The sequence below is a fragment of the Trichomycterus rosablanca genome, chromosome 13 (assembly GCF_030014385.1).
Source record: "Trichomycterus rosablanca isolate fTriRos1 chromosome 13, fTriRos1.hap1, whole genome shotgun sequence".
NCBI lineage: Eukaryota > Metazoa > Chordata > Actinopteri > Siluriformes > Trichomycteridae > Trichomycterus > Trichomycterus rosablanca.
The window spans coordinates 17,020,321-17,030,175 of record NC_086000.1 but is presented as its reverse complement, the minus strand read 5'-3'; the positions used below and the strand labels follow the sequence as shown (position 1 = coordinate 17,030,175).

At 36.3% G+C, this 9,855-nt stretch overlaps 1 protein-coding gene across 1 annotated transcript; it reads right to left on the bottom strand.

The window, feature by feature from the left end:
* Positions 1–3,225: 3,225 nt before the first annotated feature.
* Positions 3,226–7,490, bottom strand: si:dkey-229e3.2 (uncharacterized). The gene is made up of 7 exons (XM_063007428.1): positions 7,434–7,490; positions 6,297–6,404; positions 5,464–6,167; positions 4,458–4,615; positions 3,850–3,988; positions 3,573–3,641; positions 3,226–3,462 (listed from the first exon to the last, which is right to left on the bottom strand). The coding sequence occupies exons 3-7, from the start codon at positions 5,704–5,706 to the stop codon at positions 3,343–3,345; spliced, it is 729 nt and encodes a 242-aa protein (XP_062863498.1). The 5' UTR covers positions 5,707–6,167; positions 6,297–6,404; positions 7,434–7,490; the 3' UTR covers positions 3,226–3,342.
* Between the last annotated feature and the right edge of the window lie 2,365 nt (positions 7,491–9,855).

The window sequence follows — 9,855 nt, the reverse complement described above, 5'->3', positions numbered from 1 at the left end:
AGTGGTGTGAATGGTAGTATCACATTCACCTGACATCCATCAGGACTTGCAGGGGGCATGGAGGTGTTCATTGAATCAAATGCCTCAGCGCTTTATAAAAATCCCTGTTTTTGGTCTTTTTTCTTGAAAGTCTGAATCGCTGTAATGGTGGATTGAGTAGCTGGTATTGGTGGTGCTTAGGATTCTGTTCTTTTCCGTTTATCAATACTTTTTTTTAGCAAGGGTTATATTTAGCGTTTTCCTTCCACAGCCCAAAGACTAGGTATGTGTGTGACTGTGCCTACATGGTGATGCAGGTGCTGTTCAGGGCTGTAATCAGCTGCATCCCACATGACAAAAAACAGAATGGTTATGGGAAAAGCTGTTTATATTTCTGTCAACAATAAAATTGTTTTGACTCGATGTTAAACCTTATCAGTCTGTCAGTTCAGACTGGAGGAATATACTATTCTACTTCATCTTTGTAATCCAGATTTTCTCAGAAAGAATTAATGTCTGCAAAACAATAAAATTTACAAGACTTTTGTGGGAAAATGGAAAACATGTGAAACTGTTTCATAAAAGGAATACGTGTTTGTGGTTTGGGGGTTTTCAAACATGTATGTGTCTTTGTTCATTTATTTATTATAACTGCCCTGTAAATCACAACATATTCAAACACTAAAAAACTAAAAAACAAGGTGCCAGTTGACCTGGGTTTAAATCTCACATCCAGTTAGTGTCTCAGAATTTTTTAGATGTTCTCCTTATGTTTAAGTGGGTTTACATCCTGGTCCTCTGGATTTCACCCATTTTCCCAAAACATGCTGGTAGGTGGATGGGCTAGTGTAATTTGCTCCTAGGTTGTAAACTATGACAAATGGGGGAGTGGTGCCCTGTGACAGACTGGCACTCTGTCCAGAGAGTATTTCTGCCTGCAATAAATAAATTAATAAATAGACGGACAGTGTAAATATGTAGGGTCTTTATTCATAATTTAAAACATTTTTAAAAAGTGTCATAGTGTCACACTAATAAAATACATTTTATACTACACTATACTACAAATGTATTAGCTTTGCAAAAATTAAGAAGTCAAGTGATAAATAAACAAATCAATTTGCTTGCATAATTTATTTTCCCTTATTAGCTGAAAATATTAAGGCACTTCAACAATATAACATTTACGCATATATTTTATTCTTTATTAAATCTTAAATACATTTAAGTTAGACTGCTGTACTGTATAGTTTAAAACAAACAATTGCTTAAAGCAACATTAAACAAATCTTCATATAAAACCTTATAACACAGCAGGTGTGCATCAATTCCTTATAACAGGACTCCCTTAACTGCTTGGATTGTATTCTGCCCAAGTTTCAAGTTGCTTTAAATAATATTTTCTGCCAAATGTCTGAATGTAAAAGTGTAAGTTTATAAAGGTAATAAAAGAAAGAAAAGTCAGGGGAAACAAAACAAAACAATAAAAACACTGACAGTGTGTGCAAACCAACCAAAAAAACCCCCCCAACTCATTTAATTATAAGCAATTTAACAACCAACCAAATTATTCATTTTAACATTTTCAATCTCAGTTTTATAATTTTTTTATACTTATAACACAGACCTTGATGAATCTTATATTGTCATCAGAGCTTTTTATGGGTTAAATGTGTTTTGTAAAGGAAAGCAATGCCAATAAATCAAGCAAATACAAAGTGGGAGCCTCTAATCCCATAATGATGTTAGATGGTGTCACCTATATTTCAGCAGCTATATTTGATGGTTCTTGTATCAGTCTTAATGTAAGACAGTTTTAATCCTACTAACACTGGAATGAGACCACACGTACGTTTGAATGGGTGCAGTTAAACTATCACTATTTACATGGGCACCACTGGTAAGGCTATAGTCAGTCACTATAACAAGAAAATAAGGTTTAGTTTAAGGTTAAAAACATTGCAGAACTACCAAATCAGAAATCCCAGTTCCCTTATGTATAGTTTTGACAGGCTTTAAAAAAAATTATTATGTATGTATTTTCTGGACAAAGTATTGTCATTCAGTCAAAAAAAAGAAAGAACAGTTACTGGTGCCCAGGTGGCACAGCGGGATATTCTGCTGGCACACCAGCATCGATTTTTTTTAACTCCTCGGTTCGAAACTCAGTTTTGGCACCGGTCGGCTGGGCGCCATCTGGCGGGCATAATTGGCAGTGCCTGCAGCAAATACTAATTGGCAACCGTATCTGCAAGGTGGGGTCCGGACTATGTGTGGGTGGGTGGGTCTTCATATACTGTGTAAGGACCCTGATTGGCAGAAGAGACGCCTGTGCAGAATGCAGGGGTAAGAAGAGGAGGGCTGTGCACGTGTCGGAAGAGGCGTGTACAGCGACGTGCTCTCCTCAGATGCAATCTGGTATCTCTCAGCAGTGGAAGACAAAATTGTTGGGAGAAAAATGGGGAGAAAATGCAGAAAAAAAGAACAGTTGCCAAGTATTTTTTTAATTTTTTAATTTTTACCCCTTTTTCTCCCCTTTTTAGCGCATCCAATTGTTCAATTAGCATCGTGCTTCCTCTCTGTCTATGCCGAACACTGCCCTGACGGAGGTGATTGAAGCTAACCCGTATCCCCTCCGAAACACGAGCAGCAGCCAGATGCATCTTTGCCACCCACACATTGACGAGTTTGGCGCCACCTAGCGTTGCATGCGGAGAGACACACCCTAAGGGCACCCTCTCCCATCTCTGTGTAAGCGCCTCCAATCAGCCGGCAGAGAACGCAGTCGCATTCTGACAGAGAGAGACCCACATCCGGTTCCTTGTCCCACCCCCCACATGAGCAACCGGCCAATCGTTGCTCATATAGCCACTCAGCTTCGAACCGGTAAAGCAAGGCTGGATTCGATACCACGCTCTCAGAATCCAGCCCTTGTTGCAGCGCGTTTCATTTTACCGCTGCGCCACCTGAGCGGCTAAGTGTGTATTATTTTGATGTTACAATCATGAGACAACAATACTACAAATTTTCTTGTTTATACCACTATGTCCTTTCTCTTATGATTTACTATCCATGCTTTTGTATCTTCATTTTTGGCTATGAGATGAAGGTCAGCTTCACAGGTCAAATGAATAATAACAGTCATACAATGTTCCTGCCCCAATAGATTCCACACAAATCTATTCCAGCCAGGGAACATCTAGTTTCAGACACTGAAAATTTGATACTAGTGTCTCATTTACAGTCTTGTGTACAAACTGTGGTTTATTGCTGCAATATTGGATGGATAAACAGAGTGAATCTAATCTAAGTTCAGTAACAGCCAGTTCTACTGGAATAGTATAAGTGTGCGTGTGTTTATTGTTACAGCAGGTCTTTCTTGTCCTGGTGATTTTGTAATTTTACATTGTGGTGGCTGAGCCACTGGCGAGATATCTGGTAGAAAACTCCTGGTGTGTTCTGACACCACGTGGGTGCTGTTAGCTACAAACAGAAATTCAGGGTCAGAGTGTGGTAAAAAGATACAAATACTTTATCGTTACGTCTTTAACCAGACTAAATGTTTTTCTTTTCCAAGCAAGTCATTTGCCTACCTTAGTCTGGATGAGCGCAGCAGGGTTACTTTCAAGCTCCTCAATACCCAAGTCACAAAGATCAGAGTTCTGAAAACATTGACACCAAGCAAGTCATTTTCATGAATCATTTTGCGCCCTCCAGTGGGCAAACACGAATCAATTTTATGCAACCATTATATAGTTACATTTGCAATACAGTAAGTGACTAATTTGTTTCTATCAGTGTACTGCAATAAGTTGATGCTTTTTTATGAATGTAAAGTCAAAAGACAGACAGTAATATATGTTTACTTACTTGTGACTCAATTATATCTGAATGCTTGAGCTGAAGTAAGTCGATTAGTTGCTTTTGTGAATACAAGCTGTGCTTGGCACCATAGCGGGTCAAAGATTTTGGCTCACACAACACATGATGATAAAGGCTGGCACCCTCCCTGAACAGACAGACATAGATTACTCTATTTGGCAGGGACACATTCACCACCAACAAAACACAGACAAATAAGACAAATTACAAATAGCATAGCTGAAGAAATAATTTATGTTGTTAATGTAAACATTAAAACAAGTTTATGCAGTGTGTTTGTGGGAATTTGTGCCCATTTAGTGAAAAGAGCATTTGGTAGGCCAGGCACTGATGTTGGATGAAGAATATTCCAGTTCACTGGGGTTAAGATTAAAGTGTCAGCAATACTAACATAAGGGCAATATGATAGAGATCTTTATGTGTATTATGGAAACAAGAATTTTACACATCAGAGATTGTTGTGTTAAATTAAACCACAGTCTTTTCCTAAGTACCAAAAGCAAATCAAAGTGAATTACCCATAACAAACCATAAAACAAGCATTACATTTAATACAAATATATTTTAGATTATACTGTCAACATTTACAATCCTACCTGGATATAACTGCAGGGTGATTAGGTATTGATGTGGGGTTGTGTAGTAGCTGTGACAGTGGTGGTATCTCCGTCGTTTCTGTGTCTTTCAATGTCTCTTCAACATGGAAGCATTCATGGAACACAGTCCAGGGATTTACCTCATCTTCACTGTCCACCTGCACAAAGTTTTTTAATGGCTTTAGTGAATCAAAATATTGCAGATAATCATTGAGCCACATTTTGATAACTAAGAAAAACACCATGTTTAAAATAGTTGTGTGTCTTTTCTATACACTTAATTCAAGTTACCTCGAATGGAGCAGTTGTTAGATTTGTATGTACTGTTTTAATTCTATCAATATTTTAATGGACCTAAAAGTAGTTTTGAATTTTTGAAATTACATGCATTGAATTTACATTATAATGTTTTCTATTTTAAAAAATATATAAATATATAAAAATATATACTTTTTTTTTACAATAATGCCATCAGTTGTCATGACAATGTTTATTATTATTAATATTGTTTCATTATTATATACACAATTAAAAATGTACAATTTGCAACATTTTACTTATTTAATGCACAATGATGCCACAGCAGAAAATTACACATTTGTTTAGGACCTAAGGTTCAAGTGTTTTGAAGAATGCATGTGTTGGTAGGGTTGGTAGTTTTATGTGAAAATACACAGTTGCTTTAACATGTTTTGATGTCTACATTTTATGAATTTTATGAGTACTGATTTACACATTTACACCTTAAATTGTAGCCAAATTTACCTCTATTTGCTATATGTCTAGTGTGGCCCTACAGTGTCATGTGGGCATAGAAGACTTTCTTTAACATCGAACTGTCAATGGACTTTCTTCTAAAACTCAAAATACATACTGTATATTACTGATTTTCTAATAAAATTGTAAATGTGAGAATTATTTTAATGATCAGTTATACATGATAAAAAAAACCATATCTAGTTAAGTGTGTTTCAGTTCTTGTTAAATGAACCCTTGAAAAACGTACCTTATGTTCAAAGCCAGAAGTATCTCCTTCCTGAGGTGACAGTGGTACAAACTCAGCCTCTTCAACAAGACACCCATTAAAGGTAGTCCAGTCTCCAAAGCAGCTGCTGTCCTTGTTATTCTCCTCCTGGTGTACAGAGCTGAATGTGGACCACTCCTCAAACTGCTCACACCCATCTGAACCATCGTCACTGATGTTCTTCTCCACCACACATTCATTTATCAAAGATGTACCACTCTGCATAGCTGTATATGAGCAAAAATGCTGTTTTCGGTGACATACGATCTCCAGTTGTTCTCAAGCTTTAGTAACAATAATTGAAGTCATATCTCCTTGCTATCTTCTTGTCATCTTATTCACTAAAACATTGATAGACGTACAAACTTGCAGTTTTCTATCAAAGCTTCTCATTGTGGCTAGGAGGACTTCTCTTCTCAACATAAATACACAGTTACTCTTTCTGTTGCTGCGGTTAGATATTGTAGGAAGTTGAATCTTATTTGACCGATGTGAAAACAGGAAGTTTCCATTGTGTTTCAACTGGAAACATAAAGACAAACTCTTCCTTCCTTTGGTTGTATGATTATTGATATTCAGTCTTCTGTTTACACTGGATTTCCAGGAATAGAGGATTTAAAAAGCCAAAATGTGTGAATGAAAATTATGTAAATGCTAATTCTGTACTGATGCAGAAACCCTTTCAGCTAGTGAAGACATAAAAGACAAAAAAACATAGATCAATAACATAGTTTACATTATTATGTAACTGTGCTTTTTTCTCCTTTTTTTTTCTCCTGTCGAAAGTCAGGAGCATCATAAGTGACTCCACTCACCCCTGTCACAGACTGGTTACCCTTTTGTCCTCGGGTAAAAGGTACAGTAGTCTACGCTGCAACACGGACCGTTTTAGAAGTAGTTTCTACCCGACTGCAATCAGACTTCTGAACAGAACAAATGAACCCAAATCTGACACATATTTCATCTATGGGTATAACATGTGCAATATCCTTATATCTTAACATGCAATAACGAAATGTGCAATATCATTATGTATAACCACTGTGAATTTTTCTACATGTGCAATACTTAATAACTATGTGCAATTTTCCTAATGTCAATATTATTACATTTAACTTTTGATGTACCTCTTTTAATCCTACGTATTTTTATATATATATATATATTATTTTTTTTTTCCATCACTATTTTATATATATTTTCTACTTTAAACCTGCAGTGTTTTTAGCATGAACCAATGCACGTAATTTAGTTTTTTCTGTACACTTTGGTGTACAGTGAAATAACAATAAAGTAAATCTTGAATCTTAACACAACATTAATATATATTTAACAATAATAGTTATTAAACATTAGAAACAGGCAGCCACACTACTTGATGACTACCTACCCTAAATATATGACAGATATCTTAATCAGGTAAAATATATGTGATCACATTAAAATTGGCATTGTTAACCTACAAATGTTAGGTTATAAACCATCTGACCTTACATACAGAAAGTGAATATGCAGAGGGCATTACTGTTCCTTTTTAGATAGTGAAGACAAATAATCACTATTTTAATCAAGAAAATCTATTTAACCTTGGATTTGTGTGTGTTTGGCTTGCCTGTTGTGATTTATTACAATGTCTTAATGCTAAATTAATAAAAATGATTTAAAATTTAAAATGTTGTACCTTAATACACACTAATAGTTAACATTTACCTTTATGTAAACAAAGTGTTCTACCTGTAACAGTTTATTATTCTTTTGTTTAATTTAAAACATTATACATCAAGTAATTAAATACATCTACCTGTACATTTTAACACATTGTGTACCTGAAACACCTTGTGTTTAAAGTCACATTTGCTGTGTCAGACAACACTGCTTGTTTAAAAATAGCAACATTTTTAACAACTTGATCTAAAAAGTCTGTAGGAACTTCCATTCATTTTCTTACTTACCAGAATCTAAACAGTAGCATCTTACTGATTCAAACCGAGATTTGTTATAAATAAAATGTAAAAACTCTAATATATAATCAAAATTACAATTAAAAACTTACATCTACGCACTAGCACGACACAAAAGTGTCAAAAAATAGCAAAAATAGCAAATACAGGTTTGTTTAGATTTGAATAGGTGTTAAATACCTGTAGAGCTGAAGAGAGTAAACACTTCCGCAGCGCAGTGAGAAGCTCTGACGCTGTACAGGAGGAGCGAATCCACACCGCCATTCAGCAGAACTACTGTATTTACAGCCATTGTTAATACAGACAGCTAGAGAGTGCTGTAAAACCAGTAAAGTGGCGTGTTTTAACAAGGTGGGTCGTAAATTATAGTTTTAAATGATAATGGTTTATACTTAACTATAACCAACGGGCGTCTAATACATCTAATACCAGGAAAACGAAATAAAAGTATTTACATGAACACTCAACACACCTGTTAGCTATGCAATAAAGGCAAAAAAGAAATGGAAAAGACATCATGTCACTGAGCACACACACATATTCAATGTCTTTTGTGAAATCTTTTCATTTCATGATGGTGAATCCGGTTCCAGCTGGATCCACTGGGCGCAAGCCAGGAATACCCTGGACACGGCTACAATCCTCCGCCTCAGGGTCATGTTAGCATCTGACCGACTCAGTTTCTTTCAGGCTTATTTTCGTACATATTCCACCTGAAGGACATACCCAGTTTTTTTATTTATTTTCCCCCTCTTTCCCCCCCCCAATTTTTATCACCCAGTCTAGTCGTGTCCAATTACCCTGAATGCATCGTCTATACTGGACATACGCCCCCTCCGGCACGTAGTCAGTACGGACTGCATTTTTCACCTGCACAAGTCGAGTTCATACATTGACGGGCACTGTGCATGGAGGGCCACACCCCCATCAGCATTATTCCTCAGCCCTGTGCAGGCGCCATCAGTCAACCAGCAGGGGCCGCAGTTGCACCAGTTATGAGGACCTATGATCCAACTTTCTTACCCTCTAATCCCTAAACAACAGCCAATAATTGTTCATACAATCGCCCAGCCTAGTTGGAAAGGCAGAGCTGAGATTCGATACTGTATTTGAAACCCCAACTCTGGTGAGCTAGCGTACTTTACCGCTGCGCCACCTGAGCGGCCTTTTTGAGGGTTTTTATACTTATTTATTTAAAGCAAAATCTGCTTGTTTGGTATTGATACAGTAGTCTTGTAATAGCACAAAAAATTTAAACTTATTAGAATGTACATTTTTTTTCAAGGTAACATAAATAAAATAAGCTAAATTGTTTAAAAATATGCATTCTGAGCTTCCAAATGGTACTTTGAATACTGAGGCTGTATATGTTAATGATACAGAAATAACCCTAATTTGCAAAGTAATGGAGCTAACATGCAGGTTTCAAACTTCCCCCAAAGCGTAGTTTTCATGCTGCTGACTGGTTGATGTAGAAAGTTAACAATCATGATTGGCTCAGGATTCAGGAAAACCCGCCTCTTCATTCAGCTTCTTGCAGCAATTACAATAAAACACAGATTATTACTATTTAAAACAGTATCTGTTGCTCATAACACGTCTACGAATAATAGTGCACTTTTTCGCATTTATGTATTAATACATTTGGTCGCTGGACAAAACGGCACTGGTCGCTGTTATTGTCGGAATATTAAAGACAGCAGCCTAGTTATTTAGACCAGGTATTCCAAAAACTATCAACAGTGCGTAGATGTCAAATAATTACAAATAAAAAAACAATACAAATATTAATTCTGTTAAAACAGAACTTGACATGTAGCATTTTTGTGTTTTGCAATCTCGCACATAAATCCCCCCCTTAACAACCAACTAAATTATAATCCTTAGATATCACCCCTCATTATATTCCATGTTATTTGCTTTTTGGTCAATTTAAACACACCAAATTGTAATAATAATTTCACAAACAACAAAAAGAAAAGGTAAGTTAAGTTAGTTTCTTAGAACAGAAGCTTTTTCAGTACAGTACATTTTACATTAAACAGTCGCAGGGAGAAATATTGGCACCACTTTTCCCAAAAATTGTCACAATTACAAATGCTTTGTTACTTAAATCAACCATGTGTGAGGTTCTGACACCTCTCTACTGGAATTTTGGACCGCTCTTCTTTGCCCAAATATTCCAGGTCTCTCATATTTGAAGGGTACATATTCTGGCATAGCGTACTAAACTCTGCACATAGTAACTGGAGGACCGTATAAAAACCTGTTTGTAACAGAGGAGGATGTTCTGGACAGCACAAGATGGAGACAAATGATCTGCTGTGGCAACACCTAACATGAACAGCCAAAAAAAGGAAGAAGGGGAAAAACTCAACTCAGCTGATCAGTTACATTTTTGAGCTTACAACTA